At 39.1% G+C, this 26,246-nt stretch overlaps 1 protein-coding gene across 2 annotated transcripts in view; it reads right to left on the reverse strand.

Annotated features, from left to right (window-relative positions):
* Slc25a21 (solute carrier family 25 (mitochondrial oxodicarboxylate carrier), member 21) overlaps positions 1–26,246 on the reverse strand; it is a 484,839-nt gene that overhangs the window by 439,818 nt on the left and 18,775 nt on the right. Inside the window, exons 1-2 of one of the 2 annotated variants that reach the window (NM_001167976.1) lie at positions 8,154–8,192; positions 6,706–6,823 (exon numbers count right to left, since the gene is read on the reverse strand). The exons of the other annotated variant lie outside the window; for it this stretch is intronic. Coding sequence (NP_001161448.1) covers positions 6,706–6,793 — 88 coding nt within the window. The 5' untranslated portion in view covers positions 6,794–6,823; positions 8,154–8,192. Of the gene's footprint in view, positions 1–6,705; positions 6,824–8,153; positions 8,193–26,246 lie in introns of those variants that run through there. 2 annotated transcript variants of the gene reach the window in all.

A 26,246-nucleotide genomic window follows, 5' to 3' on the forward strand; every position in this document is an offset into this window, starting at 1 on the left:
GGAAGAATGGAGAGGGGAGTTATAAAAGGAAAAGAAATGAAGGAAAATCAGACATTTCACAGCACTTCGGCAGAGTTCATAGTTCTTCAGAGAGCTATCTGCCCTTCCTTCCTTCCTTCCTTCCTTCCTTCCTTCCTTCCTTCCTTCCTTCCTTCCTTCCTTCCTTCCTTCCTTCCTTCCTCCCTCCCTTCCTCCCTTCCTTCCCTCCCCCCTCCCTCCCTCCCTCCCTCCCTCCCTTCCTCCCTGCCTCCCTCCCACCCTTCCTTTCTTCCATCTCCCTAACAGTGACATGTTCTCCATTGTCTCTCACATTTAGCTATATTCATCACTACCTATCCCCAAAGCTATGTTCAAACTACCTATCCAAAAGTCTTTATTACTTGATCTGTGGTCTCGTGACAAAGCTCCAGACCACAGGGTGTGAAAGGTAGTGGTGTAATTGCTTTCTAGTCCTATCGTGATTAATAGGATGTTTTCTCTCCCCTTTGCAACTCAGGTTGGGATGAGAATATAGTGGTATAACTCACCTTTTATTGTGCAACTGAGAATTATATTCTAGGGAGAGGCAGATAATATTAGAAGTAATATAGATTTCTTGAATTATGGCTGAAACTCCTAAATGCCTTCTTCCTTTCTTGACCCGGTACATTTTAGGGTCTCCTTGGAACAAGAGCTTAGATTACACCCTAACAAGTAGACAGGTATTTTTTTTTTCCTATCTAATTAATTACTTACAAAAGGAAAGTAACAGAAACAGGCACAGAAAGACAGTGGTCATTAAGGGTCTCTGCCTTTTTTGTTCCAGGGGTTAAAATCCTCAGGGAGTCTTAACTCTAGATTGGGTTTTAGAGTGTCAGATCACACTAAGAAAGCTTTGTAAAATGGTTTTCAGGGTTTCTGTGGAGATTTCAGGTAGGTCATATTTCAAAAGCCCAAAGAAATCTTAGCAGGAATCTGAAATCATACACTGCAGTCGCACAGTACTCTGGGTATGTGCTGGTTTCCTACTATGTGCAGCTAAAATTACCTTTTTGTTATGACAAATAGCTCTACCTGGATATTCTATTTAGGGGTTGAGTTTGGTATGGAATTTATTAAACATGAAATACAACTACATTCTACACTCTTTCATCTCATTCCTCTCAACAATGAAATAGAGAGGGAGTGAATGAATCACTATGCCTCTAGCTGCATATGTAGCAGAGGATGGCCTAGTCAGTCATCACTGGGAGGAGAGGCCCTTGGTCTTGTGAAGGTTCTATGCCCCAGTATAAGGGAATGCCAGGGCCAGGAAGCAGGAGTGGATGGGTTGGGGAGCAGGGGGAGGTGGAGAGGGGATGAGGTATTTTCAGAGGGGAAACTTGGAAAGGGGATAACATTTCAAATGTAAATAAAGAAAATATCTCATTAAAAAATGAAAAAAAAAAAAAAGGCTGTGCACACCAACCAGGTGTGCAGAGGCTCAGTGCCTACAGCCTATGTAAATTTGCAAAAGTGACTGTATTTTATCATTGAAATTGATTTGTTTCTGCAGAAGCTTTCTCTAGTACTTTGGAGAATATTACATGCATGCAATGATTAAAAAACTATGCCTTGAAATGCCTAATCTCCATTATCCACACGACTGGATTTGGAGTCACCTAGGAGACACAGGTCTGAATGTATGTGTGAAGGTGTTTCCAGACAAGATGAACTGAGAAGGGAATATCTCCCTGAATGTTAGAAGCCCCACCCATGGGCTGGGGCCCTGACCAGAATGAAAACTAGAGAGATGAGAAAGCTAGCTAGACACCAGCCTTTATCTCTATTTCCTGAGTATTAAAACCCCCACTGCTGTGCTTCCCACACCAAGAGGAAACTGTATCCCTTTAAACTGGGAGCCAAATGTAACCCTTCCTCAAGTTGATTTTATAAGATGATGTGACAGCAAGGAGAAGAGTAACTAACACAGCTCCTCTCTTTCATTTGGTGCATTTTATTTTCATCGGCATTTGCTACTGAGATATCTAAAAGCTATTTTAGTCCAACATTGAAAAGGATACACATATTTTTTAATAAACTATGTAGAAAGCCATTTAAATGGCATAGAAAAAAATAAGCAAACATTGTGATGTAGCAAAAAATGTGTAGGCTCTTGACCTTGCATTTTCCTTCAGGCCTTTGGCTTTCTTCCTGTATGCCGTAAGAAAACACAGAGTAACAATCAATGTGTGATGACAAATGGTCTCGGGGCTGGGTTTGCCTTCTTCTAAGCATATTGGCATTCATAAGCTGGAAAAGATAAAAGTAATCAACCAGCCTCAGACAAAGGCAGGATGAGGATTCTGGCAAGACCTTCAAACCACATTAAGCTCTAATTTGAAATGATGTTTGAAATAAAGCAATGCAACTAGGAGCCATAGATTTACACAGCAACTAAAGGCTGAACTCACTAGACATAGTTAATAATGGAAACAATTCAGTGTGTTTGCTTTCTAAATAGACCAAGTATTTTAGAAGCTTTAAAGATAAAAAAAAAATCTAGTTTTATTAGACTCTATTATTTGTTGCTGTCCAAATTCTTAAATCATTTCTGTAATGGTCCTCTGAGGTTGCTCTAATAAGACATGCTATTTCTAATAGTGAGTAAACAATCTGTTTAATTTCACATTATCAGTACTTCACCAAGTTCTACTCTCATTGTCACCATACAGAAATGAGGGCCAACACAGCCTAAGTTCCTGTTATGGAGAGAATCTTGTTGGATTTCGTTCCTGTATTTAACTATAAGAAGTTCAGTGTTTCTCCCTCTATATAAGTCAAGTTTCTATGCTATGCTAAAAAAAAAAAAAGGTTAGGTAAAGTTGTGTCATGCAAGCCATCTAAGCATGACAGGCATTTCAGCAGAACAGAGCGATTGCTATGGCTCAGAGGAAACTGGAACGATGAAGCTGTTATCCAGAGCTGCATCCTGCTCCAAATGCGGGATGGCCAGATACCAGCATATCATCAAGCCTTTGGCTAACACACGTCCTCTGACCGCTCAATCACGGAGAGTGTCTTTAAGCCCCAGTGTCCTAGACTCTCTGGCGTCTTTTCCCTGGGGCTATATCCAGACAAGCCCAGCTAAGAGAGGTGACTCTTTATACACCATAATGAAGCCCAGGTCTGGGAAGTGAGCCTTGCCAAGGTCCCACTGAACTTTGCCAAGAATTGATGCTACAGAGTATTGAAAACAGGACCGGTCCTTGTCAGTTCTCCACGTCACTAATTTCCAGAGGAGACAATGCACATTTGAATGACTCAATGGAATTTTGTCTCCCTTCCATACATCAGCACTGACACACATGAGCCTCTACTGCACCCAACATGGAAAGTGCAGGACAGGTTAATAAGCTAGAAAAGGGAAAGAGAAAAAGAATGTAATGACTCTCTCGTGGTTTCTTTACCTGATGCAGAAACTAACAGACTCAAGTTCATGTTCTCAACAGGGGTTAACTCCTCCCAGAAGCCCGTCGGGATTGGGAGAGGATCTGATTTGCTATCTCCCTATTTAAGCAGTTGAAGAAGGAGTTAAGGAAGATTATGCAGATGACATCATTCATCCTCACCAGGACTGAAAAATAACAGGACAGCTAATGACTGGCTAAACCATCCAGTTTACTCACTTGTTTCACTCTACAAAGCATAAGGTTACTCACATTGCAAAACTACCATATTTTAGCTGAGCTAAAAAATGAATGAGTGCTTCAGGTACTATGACTGCAATAACAATTCAGCACTCCAGCCAAAGTATTGAAAGATTGCAAGTGTTTCTTCTACTTAAAAACTACATTGAAAAAAGTTAAATATCAGCAATCTATGCAGAGGTTCATATTGTAGATTTAGTTACAGAAAACAGGAATATATATATATATATATATATATATATATATATATATATATGAACACACAAAGGATGAGAAATTTTGAAGAGGAACTGAACTGGAAGCTGGAAGGACAGCTCAGTGGTTAAAGATGTATATTGCTCTACCAAAAGACAAAAGTTCAGTTTCCAACACCCACATGGTAGCTCACAACTCCAGCTCCAGGGGCTCCAACAGTCTCTGCTAGCTTCCAAGGGGACCTGTTTTCATGTACACACACACACACACACACACACACACACACACACACACAAATATATAAGACAAAAAAAAGACAATTTAAGGCGTTTCAAAGAGAAAGTGGGGTAGCAATATAGCTTAGTTGACAGTTCACTTGTCATGAGGCCATGAATTCAATCCAAGTATAAGATACGCACTCCCATGCACACACACACACACACACACACACACACACACACACACACAGGGGCGGGTGGCTGGGCAAAGGGAGAAGAAAGAGGGAGGGAGCATCTACATACCACCAAGCAAGGGCATAATCAGTAAACGTTACAGACTATGTGTTACATGTAAGACAGTGTGCTTCAATTATAGCACATGACAGAAACGACAACCGCCGGCTTCTACCTGTCTCTCAAGGGAAGCTTGGTAGTGACTGTCTACACCTAAATCAATCACAGTATCTAATTTTAATTAGCCTACGATTAGTTGTAGATTTGAGGCTAGGACTTGCTCCCTGGCAATGCCTATAGAGTCGCTTTATATGCCTCTTACAACACTTAATACGCATCCGTACTAGAGAAAGTATGTGATTCCTGCGAACTTCAACACTACATTTTAAGGGTTTGGACACGCTGTTGGAAGCCTTTGCTTGTCAGGCCCTTCCAAACTAACCAGAACATATCTTTTTAATAAAAAAATAATAGCTATGTTCTCATTTTCAAAGTTTGTGATCAAAACCTACAGTCAAAGAGTCCAGCTGAGAAGAAATTTCCTTTTGGTTAAAAAAAAAATAGTATCATTCAATTTATCCGAACAATATGAAATGAAGATGTTGTTGTTGGGTTCTTCCCTTATGTTGGAAACCAAACAGGATGGCTGGCTTAGCTAAATCCACAAATTATTTGTCACATAACATTTCAACAATAATTTTAAACATATAAAAGTTAAGATACAAAAGAAAATCTTACAATCTATGATAACCAAACTAAACACTTCTACATCTTTTATGCATGTTATTTAATTGTCCAGATTTCGAAAACCTTTCGATTTCATGCGTTTAAGTCCTTTTTTTAAGCGTGGTAGGGACAACTGTTTCAGACACAACTTGCAGAACTGGGTGCTGCTCCCACTGCCATTCAGGTCCTTAGGCAATGGCAGCTTGCTTTGCTAATCTTGGCTTACACATTTAAAAACAACTTACTAAGACCTGGTGATAAACACGGTAGTGTTCTTTTTTTTTTCCCCCAGTCATTTACAGCCTTAAAATTGCACTGCTCAATTCCTTTTGACTATTGACAAAGAGCACTGTTACTCCTCCTGTTTTTCAACACACAGCTAGAAGATATGTGAATCACTCTTTTCCTCCCCTTAGGTTTGGAATGCAGCCTTAACCATGGGTCTGAAAGAAAGGAAGTAAATAATTCCTCATCATCTAAACACTTCTTCAGAGCATCAGCCCTGGAGAGAGTCTCTTTCCTAGCAGTATCCTAGTGCCCTCTCCCTCGAAGAGAAGAAAACTTGAAGTGTATTCCCAGAGAACAAATTCATTTACCATACGATGCGGATCAGTAGAGGTACTGAGGACGGGGAACGGAAGGTTAATTCTTCCTGTCAGGGCCTTAGGACAATAATCACATCATAAACATACCTCTCTCTGCATTTTGGAGTTGGCCCTAGTTTTATTTTAGAAGTTGTTTTCTCTATGTGCCTTAAGCTGGCATTCTTAGATGTCTACAGATGAGTAATTTAATAGTAGTCTTATATAGCAGATTTAATAAAAGGTACATTAGAGTACTTTCCTGTTCTACTTAGAAGAAAGATGGTAGAAAATAAAATCCCAGGAGATGAACTGAGCTTAACTAAAATGATACTTTTCCCTACCAAGAATTGCAAGCTCCTTCAAATGGTGGAGCCTCCGAGCCGAGGCTCAATACTGCCATCTCCTTCTGAAATGCAGAAATACAAGAAGCAATCTCGACAACCACATGATTACTTTTTATGTTTGTTATTTATAGGAAAGCTCTGTCACTAAAAATGGTGTATATAAGGTTTAACTGAATCAACAAATATTTTAAAACTACATCATGATTAGTTGGTGAGTGTTTCTTTAATGCTATTATCAATAGTCTTAGTTTTTATTTTGATCATCTTTGAGTGTTTAAGTAATGCTAAGGTAATATGCAAAGCCAGTCTTAAGCATAGGCAGAGTAATTCATTAGCCTGTCTTTGTTTTAAGGCTGTCTTATTCATTCCCTGAGTAGAAACTTTTTTTTTTAATTTAACAGTTTCAGCTCTGTTTCAGCTCAACTTTGTCTGGTTTGATCAACTATTAAATCTCAGCTTTTGTTGTTGTTTGTTTGTTTCAGGTACAGTGACTATGAGTATCTGGACAATGCCACTTTATGACTGTTGACTCAGAATAATTATTTAAAACTCCCTTTTCAGTCACAAAATACATGGTCATCCCTGCTTCGTTTCAATTCCCTTCCTAAAGGTAAGGTTTAGCAAGGGAGAAGAGACCGTTGTTCCAAACAGAGGTCACCACCAAAGTAGGGGTGATGGGAAGTAAGGACTGGATCCAGCTTGAAAGAAAAAGTGGCTCCGGAGGAACTGCACTTACCGGATTCCTGATTGGGGTAAGAGCTGATGAAGACAATGGGTGACTCACTTGTATCAACATCATGATGTGTATTCACACAAGCCCACATGGTACGTAGGTCGACTGCTTGATGCGGGCACTTGATACGATCAAAAAGTATGGTAAATGTGAGGTGGTATGATATGACATAGTGTCTTATAATAAACATATTTAAGGACAAGTAGTAAATTCAAAAATAACAATACAGTCAGTTACAGTAACTATAATCCTACAACCCCAACCCTTGGGAGGCTGAGTTGAGAGGATTGTGAATATGAGGACAGCCTGCACTACATAGCAATTTCCAGGTTAGCCCAGATTACAAGACTATCTTTAAAAGAACCATACTAAGAATAATAATAACAATAATAATAATCCCAAAATAACAATAAGGTGCATAACAACATAAAGACAAAAGGGAAAAAACATAGATTTTATCAAGTTTTATACACTTTACCTAATTGTATGTAGTATAGGTTCATATGTACTCTCTTGACTGTAATGGCATAGGTGTGTAATCCTAAAATAATAATACGACTTGAAAGACAAAACCTTATGTATAATGCAACAAAGTTGAAAATTATAAAATAGCCATTTGGTTAGCGGAAGTACCCTGGAACAACACACTGATTTTCACTGCACTTTTGAGTAATGCAATTTTTTCAAAGAACAAAGGCACTAATTTGTAACCGCTGGTCCCAAACAACATATTATTACTATTGCAGCCATTCTCCGCTCCAAAGCCAAGAGGAAGGGGCAGAGAAACCGACTGAGAGAACCAGGTTAGATGCCTCTCCGTTCCTGAGCAGGATTTCCCCTGACCCTGTCCAACGAAACATGCCTCCTTCCTCTTGTGCTGAGAAATCCATGTATGAACCCAGGGAAACAGCACGTCACAATAGCTGCCAGAGCAGCTACTCATCGCCATGATGGCTCTCTTTACTCTGGTGACTCACCAGAGCCACATCCTTCAGGGTAGGGATTCAATTCAAGGAAGTCTTTAGACTCAAAGGAAAAAGCTATGCATAGCCAGGCTTGCCAAAGACACAAACATAAAGGAGCCAGTGCTCTGACATTGTGGCTGGAGACTGGGTACTTAGATCTACAGAAAACAGAAAAGAAAAAACATTTCTGGAAATCTATCTAAAAGCATATTTCATATAAATCCTAAGAATTACATTAAATTTAGCCGCAAAATATAATATAACATCTCATAGGTTTTTTTTAATTTTAATAACTCAAAACTTAAGTTCTTCTTAAAGTTTGACGTGAAATCAAGCTTTGAGGGAGCTTCCTTTTCGGCTAATAACTGGGAATCTTTCCGTGAGAGTTACTGAAGCAAATTACCTCCTCACCCACCACCTCCAAGTCTAATGAGACTGTTGTAAACAATCCGGCTTTAGGCTTTTTAATGAAAAACACATACTTACGTGCAATTGATGTCACTCAAAAGAACCTATCTTGAAAAGGCATTATAAACTTTGTTTCTAAAGGAAAACACAATATGTTCCTTAAAATTACCATGGGGGTGTGGTGCTGGCATTGTGTTCCTCCCTGCTGCTCTTTAGCTCTCTGAAGCAGCCTCAGCAACTTACAGTCCTTCTTGTTTCATAAGAAAAGAAACAGAACGCTAACTTAACTCTGCAGATCAGAAGATGGGTGAGTTGTCCATCACCACCAACCCAACTGTTTTACCTGCTCCCTGAATAAACGCACACTCATGAGAGAGAGGGCTATGTCGGAAGGGAGAACTTGTCGTTGCAGAGTTGCAGAGTAGGCCAGCAGGGTGGTGAGCCACAACCTGGAGCTTGTGCTCTGACTCAGCCTCCAGCCATGCTGTCCAGCCATGTGAAAGCCCTAGTGCTGGGCAAGAACAGGATATGCAGGTGAAGAATGGCTTCTTTTCTGGTTGGACCTCCTAGAAAGATCTCAGACGTCAGTTCTGCCTCTAGAGGCCACTTTGGCTGTCCCAGGCCATGTTGAAACTTGAGGTTCATGTGGATGTCCATGGTCCTCTCAGCTGGGAGCTGTGTGGATGACCCTGGCCTGAGTTACTGTTGATGGCCATATGGATCTATGCTTCCATGGGGCCATGTTGATGGGAGCATAGTGTGCAGACACCTGAGGCCATGTTGAGTCTAGTCCGTGATGTCTAGAACTGTGGTCCTATGCACCCAGGGGTCTGTATTCATGTCTGCAATCTCTACTACCACTTGAGGTCTGTGGCAGGTGCTGTCAGCAGAAACCATGTATAAGTCCATGATCCATGGTCCTACTGAGTGTAAAGGGCAAGGAAGCTATTGATGACTACAGACTTACAGAGAGAGAGATAGAAGGCTCTGTGACAACCCCTCACTGCACCCCACCCCCTACCAAGTAACTGCCTAGACAGAAAGCCATTGAAGAGAATTCAAAATTGTGATATGGATGCCAAAGCGTAGATATCCACAGTTGGTGGCTTCTGGCAGAGATGAGGGTGGGGAAGGAGTTTGTTTTCTTTAAGGGGCAGCCTATTTGACAATACTCCAGTGAATATGTTCTTCCCTTCCTCCTCTTCTTCATCCTCCTCCTCTTCTCTTCTTCTTCCTTCTCCCCCTCTTCTCCTCCTCCTCTGCCCTCTTCCTCTTAGCTCTCCTTCTTTTGCAGGGGCAAAGGGGGAGTGGCCTAGGAGGACTGGGATGTGAGTATGCTGGGGTTCATGATGTGAAATTTCCAAATAATCAATAAAAATATTATGAAAAGAAGACATCCCACATCACAGTCTGTCTGCTTTCTATAAAGTGCTGTTATGAGGTACATTCCTAATTATGTGGAAATAGATGGACAAAGAAAGGCACCGAGAGAGAAGTGGGGTTTTTTCCTTGCTCCCGCTCCCTGACATTTGTAAATTAGAAGAATTCCCATTAAAAGGTCCAGAAATGGCAGAGCGTTACACAGAAGTATCATCATATTCAAAGATAAAAGAATATGTATTCTGAGACTCGAAGAACAAAACTGTCCTACGTAGTATAAGCATCAGCATGTGTAGCCACCCCTCTGTCAGGCTTTTAATAATGAAAGCTGAGAAGAGGTCTGGGAGTGCTGTGAAGATCCCTCACTTAGATGAGGACAGTCTAAAACTCATAAATGGGCCAAATATTTATTTTGCAGAACATTTTATGGGCAAGGCCTGTTAACCTTAAGCGACCCAAGGAAATGCCCAAAGGGTGTGCCTGTAGTGGTCGTGTACCCTTTAAAAGTGATTTTCAACCTTCTTAAAAGTTCCACAGTAGTTGTGCTGCTCAAAAAGCACAACAAGCCCACTTCATCCTACAGCTCATGAAAACACTGAAAAATGAAGCACTCCTCTATGATATTTGTTCTTTTGGTGATTACATGATGCATAGTGTATTTTCCTCTGAATTATTATAAATTATTTGAACATAGCTCAATTAATTTAGTGTTCATAATCTCATTGTTCACTGAGTGGGAATATAAGAAGATATAAACGCAAACAAGACGAGGGAGATATATAAGGTGAGAGAGACACAGCGAGTCAACACTATATGGGTAAAAGTGTGCAATTTGCCTTAAGCAGACAGTGCTGATTCATCAAATGCTGAGGAAAATTCACAATGACAGAGATGACCGCTTTCCTTCTCAGCCACCTTGGCTCATGTGCTAATGCCTCCTACTTTCAAGAACAGCAACAAAGCCACGCCCTTCACCAAGTGTCTCTCAAAGCCCAGAGACAGGAGGAAACTTTTGACCCCTACCTAGTAAGAATAGCCATTCTCTTTCCCCTTATCATACCTGTGTGCTTTCATTTCTAGAGGGACAGAATTGCTTTGCTTATCTTCAGAACACTGAGGATGGCGCCTTGCTCTGTTAGGCTTGATTGCAGTGCATCCCTTCCTTTTAGTGCCAAAGGAAATAACGACAGCTAGCATGAGACAGGCATTTGCTAAGTGCTAGGCAGACAAATGAGTATAATCCAATTAACCCCTTTCTTTGTGAGGAAAATAGACAGAGTCCTGCACACTAGTCATACAGAAGAGATTCAAAATGCAACACAGTGCCCAGTCAGAATATCTCCATGTGGAAGCTTTGAGTGTAGCCATGTTCTAGTGTGATGGCTACAGCATCTGAATTCTGTGTAGTTTAGAAAGAAGAAAAGGAACTCTGTTTTTATATATCAGGGACACTTCAGCAGAAGGTCTGCATTTCTTCTCCCTTTTGCCCAAGAAAAGAAATCGTCTACATGTTTTGCCAGCTTTCTTGACCCAATAATTCAGAAGGCATTTCCCCAAATGTCAGCTATCATAACATCTACATGGCCCCAACTTCCTCCTTTGAAAATTAATTTGTATGCTTTTGGATATAGGTCTGTACGTACTTGGTAACAATTTGTTACTATGCCTTCTTTAGAATCTAGGATGAAAAAAACACATACTTCTCTAGAGAATAATTCTGGGATAGAGCATGAGCTGTGAATCTTTGAGTCTTATATTCATGGATATCAGGAAATTCAAGATATTCTTACATTATTATTATTAGTGAAAAGAATGTTTAAAATGTAAGTTGGTTGTTTTCTAAAGCATTTTGGTAACTAAAGACTTCAGCATTCAGGAAAAGAAAATATAAAGATTATTGCAAAATGATCCAAGTTATTTCTTGGGGTAACTTAATCTCCAAGATCAGGAAATAGAGAGTGGCAACACTGAAGGGAGCCAAGCCTGGTGAGTCTGCTTGGGACTAATTGTCTGTCTAATTCCTCAGTTTCACTCGTCAACAACCAAATGAAAACAAGAACCTATAACTGATAAGAAAGGAATGTTCCAGCAAAGAATGTGACTTCCTCTGTTGTAAGACAAATTTAAAACAAGAAAAAGGCATCGTAAACTATATCACCAATGCTATTGCCTGATGAGAGCGACTCCTTCTACCACAACTCCCCAATTCTACTATTTAACAGTAAAATAAATAAACAAGTAAGTAAATAAGTAAGTAAGTAAATAAACAAATAAATAAATAAATAAATAAATAAAGTGGAAAACAACAATACAATATTGTCAAACAGGGGGTTGATTAAATAAAAACTGCTTAAAGTTTCCCTTTAAGCCAGGCATAGTAGTACACACCTTTTAATGCTCTTTAATATAAAGTGGGTCTCAAACCCAGCCTGGTTTACATAATGAGTTCTAGGCCAGCCAGGTCTACACAGTGAGACCCTGTCATTCAGGGAACACTGATAAAGAGGTGGAAAGATTTTAAGAGCCAAAGGACCGAGAAGACTGCTTTGAGATAATAATGTCTTCTATATACGGCAGGGAAGCAGCACTCATTAAAAATCTCACTAAGACAGCTATCAAAGTAAGACCTGGACAATGATAATACCAGTTGATATGTCAGTGTAGAGCGGAGCAATCGCATGATGCTCCACCTTTAAATGGAGAGCTACAGGCAATTAGTGATTGCTGAGAGGGTCAATCAGTCTTTTCTAGAGATGAACTCCCTAATTGGTTATCCAATACCAAGTGGCCATCCCTAAACATATATGTATGAATAACATGGATTCAGCAGGCTGTGTACATTTTCTGATGTGTGTGTGTGTGTGTGTGTGTGTGTGTGTATGTGTATATATGCATATGTTTGTGTGTATGTGTATGTAAGACAATAATCATGAGATAAGAGGTTATGAATTTGAGGAGAGGGTAGAAAGTGACATTGTAAGACTTGGAGGGAGAACAAAACACCCATAGAAGGAGTTACAGAGACAAAATTTGGAGCTGTGACGAAAGGATGGACCACCTAGTGATTGCCATATGCAGGGAACCATCCCATAATCAGCTTCCAAATGCTGACACCATTGCATACACTAGCAAGATTTCGCTGAAAGGACCCAGATATAGCTCTCTCTTGTGAGACTATGCCGGGGCCTAGCAAACACAGAAGTGGATGATCACAGTCAGCTATTGGATGGGTCACACGGCCCCTAATGGAGGAGCTAGAGAAATTACCCAAGGAGCTAAAGGGAACTGCAACCCTATAGGTGGAACAACATTATGAACTAACCAGTACCCTGGAGCTCTTGACTCTAGCTGCATATATATCAAAAGATGGCCTAGTCGGCCATCACTGGAAAGAGAGGCCCATTGGACTTGCAAACTTTATATGCCCCAGTACAGGGGAACGCCAGGGCCAAAAAGGGGGAGTGGGTGGGTAGGAGATTGGGGGGGTGGGTATGGGGGACCTTTGGGATAGCATTGAAAATGTAAACGAGGAAAATACCTAATTTAAAAAAAAAAGACTTGGAGGGAGGAGGAGGGACAGGAAAAATAATGTAAACACAATAGTCATAAAATTCTAGAAAAATAAATTCTAAAAATTAATTTAAAAAATAAATGTATACTCATAATGTAAAATGACATATAATTATAATGTATTATGAAGCTGAATAAAATCCATGTGTTAATACTATAAGCATACTTATAAACACATAATTTAAAAGCTCTAAGAAATATATCAAAATAATCATGATTATCACTTGGTGGTAGAAGAATAACCAGTTCTGATTTTCTTCATGATGGTGTTTCATAGTTCTCAAATTAAGTTACATTGGTTTTAAAATAATATTTTCTTAAATTATTTTTCTTTTGTTTTTTCCTGAACAAAAATGGTAAATGAATGTTCCACGTCATGTCTTCTTGCCTGAGCACATCTGTCCAGAGCTTGTTACTGCAGGCTTATGACTGTTACCTCTTTACATTCATCATTAGGTAGATTTTCCCTATGAACTATAGTTAGCTGTAGCAGAGCCAAAATTTAATCCTGATATGGCTATGCTGTAATGCTTTCCTTCTTGGGCTTAATAATTTGATTTCCAAGATGAAAATATTAGGAAGACCATCTGTTATTGGAAGTGTCACCAGTGTACAAGTCTAGGGGAAACAGTGCCTGGGATCTATATGGTTGCCATTGCGCTGGAAGAATCTGGGAATAGGTAGATGCCAGGCTACCAAATCTCCGGTAGTGGTTATTCTCCTCAATAGCCATGTGCCCTCGGCCAGGTACCACTCAGGGAGGGCATCAGTTTCCATGCGTGTAAAATTGGGGAATGAAATGATTTACTTGTTTAAAGACTGATCTGGCAAGAACACGACTAATATCCATGAGTGCATCAATATTAGAAAGTCACATATCAATCAAAATCCTATTTTGGTTTAGTGTTAATTAAACGTTTTCATACAATATATTTTGATCATGTCTTCCCGCTCACCCTGCAACTCTCCTAGATTCTCCTAGCTCCCGACCCACACAGCTTCACGCTCTGCCTGTTCTTTCTCTGCCATTCTCTATGAAAGTATTCTTCAACGGTCCGAAAACCCCCGTCTATCAGCCTCTATCTAGTGTGCTGCTAGCTAAGAGTGTGTTTTCTGGAAAAACTTTTTACCTTCTAGGCCACTGTAAAACAAAGCAGAAAGATGTGGTTTCTAGGTCCTGCAGTTCTGGATTCAAATAAGGGCTTAAGGGAAATAAAGGGAAGCAGCACAAAATGACTTAAAGCAAATGTGACTTCTCCAACGTTTTACAGATGGTTAGATTTTATTCAGTTATATAATTTGGTAGCCAAATCATTGACAGTAACTTCAAGTTAATGGTAGGACTGCTAGTGATTTTTTTTTTAAGAAAAAATAATTATATTTAGGTTAAGAAGCAGAAAATCAATTACTCAAGTCTTAACTATTACTTTAACATAATAATTAACTCAAAGGCCTACTAGTATTTTCTGGCAACTAGAAAATGCTAAGATGCCACTTTATGAATTATGATTAGTACTGTTCTTTGGGGTAGGGATGCATTGCTGTGACCAAAAGCAACATAAGAGGTTAAGTTCCATCTGGGTCACAGTTTCAGCACAATTTCAGTACGGCAATGGGATTTCCTCTGTCAGCAGGAGCAAGAGGAGGGGCACTTTACAGTGAGACCAGCCAGTAAGCAGAGGCCATTGCCAAAGCCAGGGGCAGTTAGAATCTTCAATGGTCAGTCCCTAGTGACCTATTTCTGCCAGGCACAACTTTTAAAATAACATAGCAGGTTAGGAACCCAATGTTCAAAGCATGTGCCTGTGAGGTACATTCCAGCTTCACACCCCTAATGTGGGCTAGGACCAGCAGTCCCCTGTGGATGTTTACAATGGTTAGAAACCCTTTTTTTCTGTTTCAAATAACTCCAAGTTTGTGTATCAATTAAATACATTTACAAGTTTATAGTCAGTACTGTTCAGAAGAATCAGCTGGAATATACAGTAATTGTAGTTAATTTAAGGTTCCCCAAATACATTTCACTGTGTTCCATATGTATCAAAAAGAAACTCCAAAAATGTAACAATTCAAAAGAAACATTCTATTTTCTAATTAGAAGTGATAGTATTTTCTAATTATGATTGGACCACTTAATGACATAATCATTTTCAAAGATGTGCTCGTATATGGCCTCAAAATTTTACATCATATCTCCTTTCCGTCTTATACATAACATAAGTTAAAGAGCTGGAGTTGAAGCTGGAGAGATGGTTGAGAGAGTAAATGTGCTTGTTAACAAGTCCGAGGATCTGAGTTTGATCCCACACAGTTGTAGAAAACAAGTCTCACAAACTGTCCTCTGACCTCCACAGCAGGCTGTGGCACATGCACACACATACACACACACACACACACACACACACACACACACACACACACACACACAAATGACTTCTAAGTAGACAACTTTACTTACTCTTTTCTTCATTTGGTGAAGAAGACAGAAGTTTTAGATGCATGGCAAAGGGGGCTAGGCAGTGATTAGAATGTTGCCTGTCTGATCCTTTCTTCTGATCTTAAGTCAGGGCACTGGTCCACTCTGGCCTGGTCAGTATCTGTTCTCTCTGCATATGTGCTGTGTGTATACCACATTCAGGTATAATTATAATTAACGAGGACTATGATGAACATTAGCTGTGCTGTTCCACACTAGCAACTCACTAACACTAAATTAACAATGCACCAGAAGCCGGGTGTGGTGGCGCACATCTGTAATCCCAGCACTCGGGAGGCAGAGGCAGGCCGATTTCTGAGTTCGAGGCCAGCCTGATATACAGAGTGAGTTCCAGAACAGCCAAGGCTACACAGAAAAACCCTGTCTTGAAAAAAAACAACAACAACAACAACAAAAACAAAAAAAAACAAAAACAAAAACAAAAAACTTTGCACCAGAGTCAAGTCTGGCAACGCTGTGGCTTTACCAGAGTCACTGACATAGAATGTGATCATTTCCAATGCTAAGGAAAGAAATTATTTTGTATAATTTATTTAAACACTCATAAACCATTTATCCTTAATTTCTGCTTATGATACCAGATTACAGTTGCTGCTGTCCATTTCACATTATAATTATTAGGAGACTGAAAATTATTTATAGGGCTGGAGAGATGGCTCAGTGGTCAAGAGCACTGAATGCTCTTCCAGAGGTCCTGAGTTCAATTCTAGTGTGCTGCTAGCTAAGAGTGTTGTATATAGTGTCAAGGTCACCTGGTCTATATAGCAAATTTCAAGTTAGCTGGGATTAAGTAAGAAGACCTTGTTTTTATTACAGAATCTCAAATATCTTATGATCTGATCCTCAGATAAGTTTTTTTCCATTTAGTATATATTTCTGTTTATCTTATTGTATAGCAATTATGTTACTAGTTTCTTCCCTGAAATAAAAAAAAAAAAATCACCAAATCTGTTTAAGATTTGTTTTAATAATTTTCTTAAGGCCAATGTCTTTTGCATTGCTAAAAGACTTTAAAGATGAAGTAAGGACTCAGTCATAATTCTACCAAAATTACTAAGAGTGAAAACAAAACTTAGTCCTGCTATTAAAACTGTCTAGATTCATTGTGTACCAGACTGAGAGAAATGGGCAAGTGACATCATGGCATACTTCTTGGGAGACAGATAATACGCATGCCCTGTATTAACATTCAGATTCTGTCCTGATAGTTTTTCACTTTTCTCATTATAATAAGCATAAGCAACGTGTTGGTGCTTAAAACAAAAACATGAATACAAGCAATAAAGTATATTACATGGATACAAACATGACAAAAACTCTTATATAAACAAACAATAAAAGGAAATTGTCTTCGAGAATGTATAGCAGCTTGCGCATACTACGCTGTTCTCCCAAATAAAGGCTTCACAAAGGACTTATCGCCAAAGGAGCTTTGGTGGTTTCTCATTAAGCCGCTGGCAGTTGCATCTCAAAATTGAGTAGTTTATGGCACACATACTCTCGAGACATTCTCCCGCCTGATTAGATGAGGCAACAATGCAATGTGGATGTGAATTCTAAACAGATGGGGGAAATAACCATAGAAAAAGAGATGATGACTTTGGCCACGTTGTAAAAAGGCTTCTTCTAATGGGCAAGCAAAATACACTTCAATGAAAAAAAGTTAAGGGGATGCACCACAAAGAACAAAAGGGCATGGTTAAGTTCCCTACTGCTGTGGAGAAAGGGGAGGGCCACGAGGAAAGGAAGGGACACAGTGGGGGGCAGGGGTGTCTAGGCTACTGATGTGACTGTTTCTTAGAGCTGTAGCTACACAAGTTAGTACACTGAATAATTTAACAATCTCTAGACTTATAATTTATGCGGATTGATGTATATCTGTTAGACTTATTTTTTCTTAAATATAAGTACTTAAATGTCCCTATCCTTCAACAAATAATAGAGAATAACTTCAGAACTTGGAGATTTTTATGGAAGAAGCAACAATACAGGAATCTGTGTAGTGAAACACTAGAGTGTGTCCTTGCGTCAAACACATGCTGTTCTGTTGGCTTTTTTTTTTAATGGAGCTTTTTTGTAAACATTCTGCTATGGCAGGCATTATCCCAAGATCGCTGCTACACACCAAGCAAGATATTTTAGGTTTGGCTATCTAAACCTACCAGCAGCTCTATGTAAAGAGTCATCTGAGATGTGAAGCACTGTCTGCATCAGCAGTGTTCTGTCTGCAGTGAGGGAAAAGGGACACACAGCCCTTTTCCTGTACCATGATGTAAATTCTAAAGGGAGTGACTGACTGTCTAAATTAATCAAAGGGAATAAGTAGCCAGTTTAAGCCGGTGGTGGTCCACTTTCCTGCGCAGTGGAATTACCTGCAGAGGTTTTAAAGCGCTGACACTTGAGATTCCGATTTAATTAGTGTCAGACATGACCTGGTACTTGAGATGTCTCTCCTACCTCTCCAGATGATTCTAATGAACAGCCAAAGATGAAAAACACTGTTCAGATTAAAATTTCGGATGACAGTCTTTCACAAAGCAATTTCACATTGGGGGAGAAAGTAAAGAAGATAAATATGAAAATGAGCAAAGAGGTCTGATACTTAGAATCAACATGCTAGATTACAGATTTAAGGTCATATTGAGAGACCAGATTAGATCTGTGGTTTTCAAAGAATCAGGAAGTTTCCATCCAAATTAGAACTTCACTTGGTTTGGGGACCTCTTCTTCGGCTTGGGAAAGCCAGTGCTCTTTATCCTGACAGTAGCTATTTCTGTGATTGACTCGCTTCTACAATGCGTTAGAGGGAGAAGAGTCATAATTATTTCCATAATAGCCTTTTATTCTCTTCAACCCTAAGTGATGAAGACCTTAAGGATACTATCTTGCTAGTAGAGTACTTTGAAAAAAAAGGTAATTAGGAAAATAGGGAACTAGTAATATTTTTATCGTCAACACACAAAAATAATTGAGTGCTATGCAGAAGACAAACTTTTGCGCTGACTCACTGTAACCTTTAAAGCAGGCCCATGGAACTTCAGTTTTCAATAATCCAAAAATGCAGGAATGTGAATGTTCCGTGGTCAATAGAACTTGATGTTACCTTGCAGCTGGTCTTTGCTACTCTGTGGGTTCTTTTTCCCACCCTTCATTAAGGAAACAAGTGGGGAGGGGGCAGACAGATTAGGAAAATCTCTGAATCTAGTTTCTTTCCTTTTGTTTCTTGACTGTGGCCACCAACAAACTGCAATCAACCTCCCTAGTGGACCAACAACCACTGACCTCCATCTTGGAATCCTTGAGTCTATGTGCCCTCTGAAAAGTTCCCAGAATTCCAAACATCACACAATTGCAGAAATTATCTACAGCGGTAAAACCATGCATTTGCCAGAGCATGAGGCAAATCATAGTCAGCTGTTCATGGTCAGTATGGAACAGTACCACATCCGTATACCTGGGATTTAAAAGAAAAGCATATTTTTACGACACTTCTGTGCCGTAATGCAGACAGTGCTTCACATCTCAGATGACTCTTTACATAGAGCTGCTGGTAGGTTTAGATAGCCAAACCTAAAATATCTTGCTTGGTGTGTAGCAGCGATCTTGGGATAGAGAAAGCATATTTTCATAATTCTTTAAAATGTCACTACATTAAATGGAGGCACTGGGATTTGACGCCAGGCAGCCTGGTTCTTAACAACTTAACAATGCCTTAACAACCCCCTGAAAACTGAGGAGAGGATAAGTGGAGAGATGTTTACAAATTTAAAGTAGAGAAGCCTTAAGTAATGGATGCCCCTTTTTGTCCTGGCAGTTTAGGAAGGTCCTACTATTTCTTCTGGCTTCTCCAACTGTGAATCTTCTCCCCCCCCCCCCAAATTTCCAGCTACTTATTGGATAACTCAAACTTCAGACACATGGGATGGGGCTACTAATTTTCCAGGCTCTGTAATAATGAATAATATCAGAATCCAATAGCACCCAAAATCTATGAGGCTCTTTCTCAGTTAGCTACCCAAATTTAATCAACTACCAAATCCAACCTACATTTTTTGTTTTTTAAAACCAATGGTCATTCATTCTCTTTCACATAGGCACTGCCCTGGGTTCTAACTCATGCTCCAAGAATAATAACCGAGCCTTTCCTCAGTACTCTACTGACACCCAACACAATGCTTTACTTCCTCAGGGAAAAAAAAATTCTGTTCTTTCCATTTAGACCTCAACCAAGAGGTCCATACCAGTATAGAATATACCAGTAGATGGTATTCTTTAGCCCCAAACCATTCATATTCCATGCTGTCTTCTTGTGCCATGCTCAGGGGATACTGTACATGTGTGGTGTGTTTGTTAAATGGAGGTTGAAGGACTGAGTCTCCACAGCCATTGTTGTTATCCTGTCAGGAAACTATATAAAACCAAAACCATGAGGGTCAGAAAAAGGCTGGCCCTAGAGGTGAGGGATAGTGTCAGTGAGAGATGCACACAATAGAACAAGGCAGTAATGGCAAATATTTTATACTCACGAGATTTAAAAGGTGGTGCTTAATAAATAATAAAAGAAATTAATAAAAAGTGGGTCTCTATAATCATCATGCCAATCTTCAATTTATGTGAAAAAAAATGTGAAAAAAATTTCAAGTAATCACAGAATTGTGAGCAGCCTTGGATAAAATAATGACCCTAGAGTCTTTGATGGCAAGGTTGTGATTACAAAGCATGTGTGCTGACAGAACTTTCCTCGCTGTAGAGCAACAAGCACTTCATTAGATTTCATGTTCTGAATTTGAAAATCATATATTCCAGAAAGACATTTAAAAAGATCTACAGAGTGTTTACAGATAGGTTTCCTTGAAAGGAGCCTCAAAGCCAAGCTCAATATTTTCCATTGCTTCTATAGCTTCTGCCCTTTTTCCCTCAGCAAATCCATACAACATCATATTATTGAATAGATGCCTTCTTTCAATGTAAGTCCTAAAGGACCCACATCATTGATCAGACAAGTATAAATATTTACACCTTTCTGAAAATAACTTAACCATTTGTTGAAAAGAGAAGATGGAATAGTCTTACAATTTTTCATGAGGTTTTGGAATCCATACTGTTCAGGCTTGAAGGCGATCACTGACCATGTGTGCAATAGTCACTCATTTTCTGTATTTGTAAAATGTTATTATCATTTAATTATCATTAACTATTAACAAGTCCCTCAAAATCTGTTTTTGCTCTAATCTTGCAATGGCATCTGGATAAATGTTAACTGCTATGATAATACTGTGATGCAAAGAACTCCTTACCATTCAAGTGATAGTGCAGTGGCTGGTTGATCTTGAACTTGTGCAGTAATGTTATCCATCATAGTATGTATGCTCTGTAGTTGTTTGTAGGGATGATATACTTCTCAACACATTTTTTTTATTCCGGTTTGGTTTTGAGACAAATTTTACTATACAGGTATCCCAAGGGGGGCTTAGAACTCATTATGTAAACCAGTCACCTACTCCCAATTCTGTAGTCTTGGCTTCAAAAATACTAGGATTATAGATGTGCACCACCAAGACTCAGATTAATCAAAGGCTTTGAATCACATCTAACACGGAATTCTACCCTACTACAAGTAACGTGGAAACAAACTTTGAAAAACAAGAGATACACCCCAATTGCCTGAGCACACTTCAGCAGTCACTCTATTGAATGCTGTGTCTGCTATTAAAAAAATTTTTTTTTCAGACATCAATTTTACCAAGGTATGACTTTATCTCACTTTGGAATTCATCAAAAGAAGTAAGTGAAGAACTCAAGAAGGTGGACTTCAGAAAATCAAATAACCCCATTAAAAAATGGGGCTCAGAACTGAACAAAGAATTCTCACCTGAGGAATACCGAATGGCAGAGAAGCACCTGAAAAAATGTTCAACATCCTTAATCATCAGGGAAATGCAAATCAAAACAACCCTGAGATTCCACCTCACACCAGTCAGAATGGCTAAGATCAAAAATTCAGGTGACAGCAGATGTTGGCGTGGATGTGGAGAAAGAGGAACACTCCTCCATTGTTGGTGGGAGTGCAGGCTTGTACAACCACTCTGGAAATCAGTCTGGCGGTTCCTCAGAAAATTGGACATAGTACTACCGGAGGATCCAGCAATACCTCTCCTGGGCATATATCCAGAAGATGCCCCAACTGGTAAGAAGGACACATGCTCCACTATGTTCATAGCAGCCTTATTTATAATAGCCAGAAGCTGGAAAGAACCTAGATGCCCCTCAACAGAGGAATGGATACAGAAAATGTGGTACATCTACACAATGGAGTACTACTCAGCTATTAAAAAGAATGAATGTATGAAATTCCTAGCCAAATGGATGGACCTGGAGGGCATCATCCTGAGTGAGGTAACACATTCACAAAGAAACTCACACAATATGTACTCACTGATAATTGGATATTAGCCCCAAACCTAGGATACCCAAGATATAAGATATAATTTGCTAAACACATGAAACTCAAGAAGAATGAAGACTGAAGTGTGGACACTATGCCCCTCCTTAGATTTGGGAACAAAACACCCATGGAAGGAGTTACAGAGACAAAGTTTGGAGCTGAGATGAAAGGATGGACCATGTAGAGACTGCCATATCCAGGGATCCACCCAATAATCAGCATCCAAACGCTGACACCATTGCATACACTAGCAAGATTTTATTGAAAGGACCCAGATGTAGCTGTCTCTTGTGAGACTATGCCGGGGCCTAGCAAACACAGAAGTGGATGCTCACAGTCAGCTAATGGATGGATCATAGGGCTCCCAATGGAGGAGCTAGAGAAAGTAGCCAAGGAGCTAAAGGGATCTGCAACCCTATAGGTGGAACAACATTATGAACTAACCAGTACCCCGGAGCTCTTGACTCTAGCTGCATATATATCAAAAGATGGCCTAGTCGGCCATCACTGGAAAGAGAGGCCCATTGGACTTGCAAACTTTATATGCCCCAGTACAGGGGAACACCAGGGCCAAAAAGGGGGAGTGGGTGGGCAGGGGAGTGGGGGTGGGTGGATATGGGGGACTTTTGGTATAGCATTGGAAATGTAAATGAGCTAAATACCTAATAAAAAATGGAAAGAAAAAAAAAGAAGTAAGTGGTAAAAAGATATGAATCTGAATAGCCTTTTAGACCTATGCATGACTATGAACTGAGCAAGAAATATACAATTGATATTTATCCAGAATTGAGCTTTGTGAATACAGGAAACTATGATCCTTTTAATATTAAACAAAGACTTTCATATTTCTATACCAGAGTTAAGTTCATTTAACAAGATTTCAACAACTCAGCAATCACACATGCTTTAGACATGTACCCAAGTGAGCTGAAAACATATTCACACAAGAACACACACACAAATGAAGCATATTCACACAAGAATACACACACGAATGAAACATATTCACACAAGAATACACACACGAATGGCCACAGCAGCTTAACCCGTCATTGCCAAAACTCAGAAGCACACAGATATCCTTCCACGGGGGAATGAGTAATCCAACTGCTGTGCATCTTATACAACACAATATTATGTAGAGAGAAAAGAAATAAGCTAGTAGCTATGGCAAGACCTTAAATGCATGCTTAATGAAAAGCCTGCACCCTTGCATGATTACTGCTATACATAATTATAACAAAGGCAACAGTATGAGGAGCAGTAGAAAAGGGGGAAGATATTTATAGAGAGGGTGGCTAGTAGGGAGTAAGGAAAATAGATGATCTGGGAAAGAGGGAACAAAATGCACAGGGTACATGTATAAAACTGTGAAGGAGCAAAATTTACTAATAGAATATTTTAAGGAGAAATTGTGAAGGTTTTCTGGGTAAATCACTTATGAAAAATTAAAATTTCCAGAGAAATATCATTTTAACTCTACAGTGTCTTGCTTTTTGGTAAAATTGACAGTTTGCTAATACTTAAAAGCTCTTTCTCACACATACCTGCTCATATATATTAACTATTTGAAAAGTCATTTGAATTACATCCAATTGCCTATACATTCTAATTGCTCCATTTGCTAATCTCTCTTCATTGAAACGTTAAAAAAAAAAACAGTTCATCAGTTCAAAAAAAAAAAAAAACCCTCTGGAGTACACTAGCCACATGTTCTACACTGATACACTAATTTTCACACAGGAAAAAAAGTAGTTTAAAAAAATTTAAAAAATTGTTTCACTGTTCATATTTATATACTACAAAACAGTCTTCAACTGAATTATTTTATAAACTATGTTGCAATCTTACCAATGTTCTTGGTTCAGTATAAATGATATGGTAAATTTGCATTCAAATTCTTGGAACTTTTCAAATCTGTTTCCCATTTAGCTGGCCAGCCAAAAACAATATTTTCATTTGTAAACAGCTGTTTCATAATCAACGCTTTTGTACTATGTGGAATTCCATAAAAGATAGAATTTTTATTCAAAATATAGGAATTGCATTAGCCCACTGAAAATCATTGATTAGTTTGTGTATTCTGCCATAGAGTTTAGCTTATAAGAAGAGATTTTAAGGAAAATTGAATCTCGTGTCCAAATACAACAGTACTTTAAACATGAGGTCATCTAAACATCTGTCTTCAATATATCAGTGAGGATTTAAATCAAAAGTCTGCTAAACATGTACAATCATTTTGAAAATAAATAACAGGACAAATTTTGTCTTGATTATGATTATCATGCATTTAAAAAAGGAAACATTTATTGTAATAGGAAAAGTCTGAACTAATTTAAACTTTATTGACATCAAGCTAAAATAGTTTCAGACAAGGTAAGGGGTATTTCATTGATTTGTTGCTTGATAATATGTCTTCATTTTCAACAGTACCTGATAAAACTTTATTCAGAGGAAAGATTAAATTAACTATGTATTTCCAATCGTAAAGTATCGAAGGGAAAATTTAAAACACAGAATCTTTTTACTTAATAATTTTCTAAGCAACACTAGCTTCTCGGAGAGAATTGAAGAAGAGCTATCTATTGACCCCTTGCATTATGCTTTAAATGAAAAGAATATTGCTAATTACAAAAGATAAGTAACGCACTAAATCATTCCAAGGGTATCTGCCGTCTGCAAACACCAGGAAGGAATTCATGAATTTGGTACACACGTACACACACACACACACACACACACACACACACAAAATGTATTTCTCTTACACATAAAATACTTATATATCTTTTTTCAACATTTGAAATATTATTTATTTTTCTCATGTATATGAGTATACTGTAGCTGACAAACCAGAAGAGGGCATCAGATCCCATTATAGATGGTTGTGAGCCACCATGTGGTTGCTGGGATTTGAACTCAAGAACTCTGGAAGAGCAGTCAATGTTCTTAACCACTGAACCATCTCTCCAGCCCACTTATATATTTAAAATTTTTTTAAAAATTAAAAGCAAATCAAATCTAAGATAGTTTCTACCAGTACTAAAATGGAAAGTTGAAAAGCTAAAGTAAATAAAATGTATTCTCTAAATAAAATATGGTGTAGACATCACCAGATAACCCAGCTGCCAAGGAGACCAATCACATGGTTCGTGGTGCATTTGATGTGCTATCACATGAATGACCTCACAAGGTGCAGTTACGACCTTCTGAAGCATGTCTTCATCTCATTTTCTCTCCTGCTTATATAATGGTGTTGCTAGCTTTGGCCTCGGCAATTTCAAATCACATGTTCTGCCTCTGTCTATACAAGTGGGAAACTCTCTCGTGCATTCAGAGCACCGTGTATAGAGCTCCTTAATGCAAGATCTGTGGGTTACCTTGGGTAAGCATAAGTAGGACTTAATTCAACACACATTTGCACAAATTCCCGATTTCAGGGAAGACTCTGGAGTAAGACTCAGGAGTGTCGCTCTGCTTCTGCTGAGCTGTCTACTACTGGGCTGCATTAGTTTCCCCATCTTCAAAAAGACGCTTGTCTCTGACCTCCACCGTCGCTGCACTGCTCAGAACTGAAGGAGAACGTATGCAGAAGAATAACAACAATAATGCCCGCCCTAGCAAACAGCTAATGATTATGGCCAGTGATACATTCAGTTCAAAACTGCATATCCATCCAGAGAAGCAAATATGAACTGTTAGAGTAGCTGGACAGTACTGGAGAACGCCTTTAATCCCAGCACTCGGGAGGCAGAGGCAGGAGGATTTCTGAGTTCGAGGCCAGCCTGGCCTGGTCTACAGAGTGAGTTTCAGGACAGACAGGGCTATGCAGAGAAACCCTGTCTCGGGGGGGGGGGGGGGGCAGGGGGGAGGTTAGAGTAAATGTTTATTTTTAAACTCTTACAGAAGTTTAAAGTTGAATCACTAACATGTCTACTAAGACAAAATGATCTATTGAAATATAATGGAATTCTCTTGATAGAATAAAGGAACTAGAAACTGCCTAGACATTGTGCTTCATACCTATGGTCTCAACACTCAGGGTCATCATGACTTTGAGACCAGTCTAGACTTCATATTCCAGGCCAACTACTACTACAGAATAAGACTCTGTGGCAAGACAAAAAGGGAGAAAGAAAAAAAAACCTAGAATTGATGCTTAGTAAATAAAGTCAACTGCTCAAAATCACCCCCCCCATATGCATCACTTCTTGTGTTTTTCTATATCTTATCACTTTCTTTTTTTTTGGTTTTTCAAGACAGGGTTTCTCTGTGTAGC

The sequence above is a fragment of the Mus musculus genome, chromosome 12 (assembly GCF_000001635.26).
Source record: "Mus musculus strain C57BL/6J chromosome 12, GRCm38.p6 C57BL/6J".
Lineage (NCBI taxonomy): Eukaryota > Metazoa > Chordata > Mammalia > Rodentia > Muridae > Mus > Mus musculus.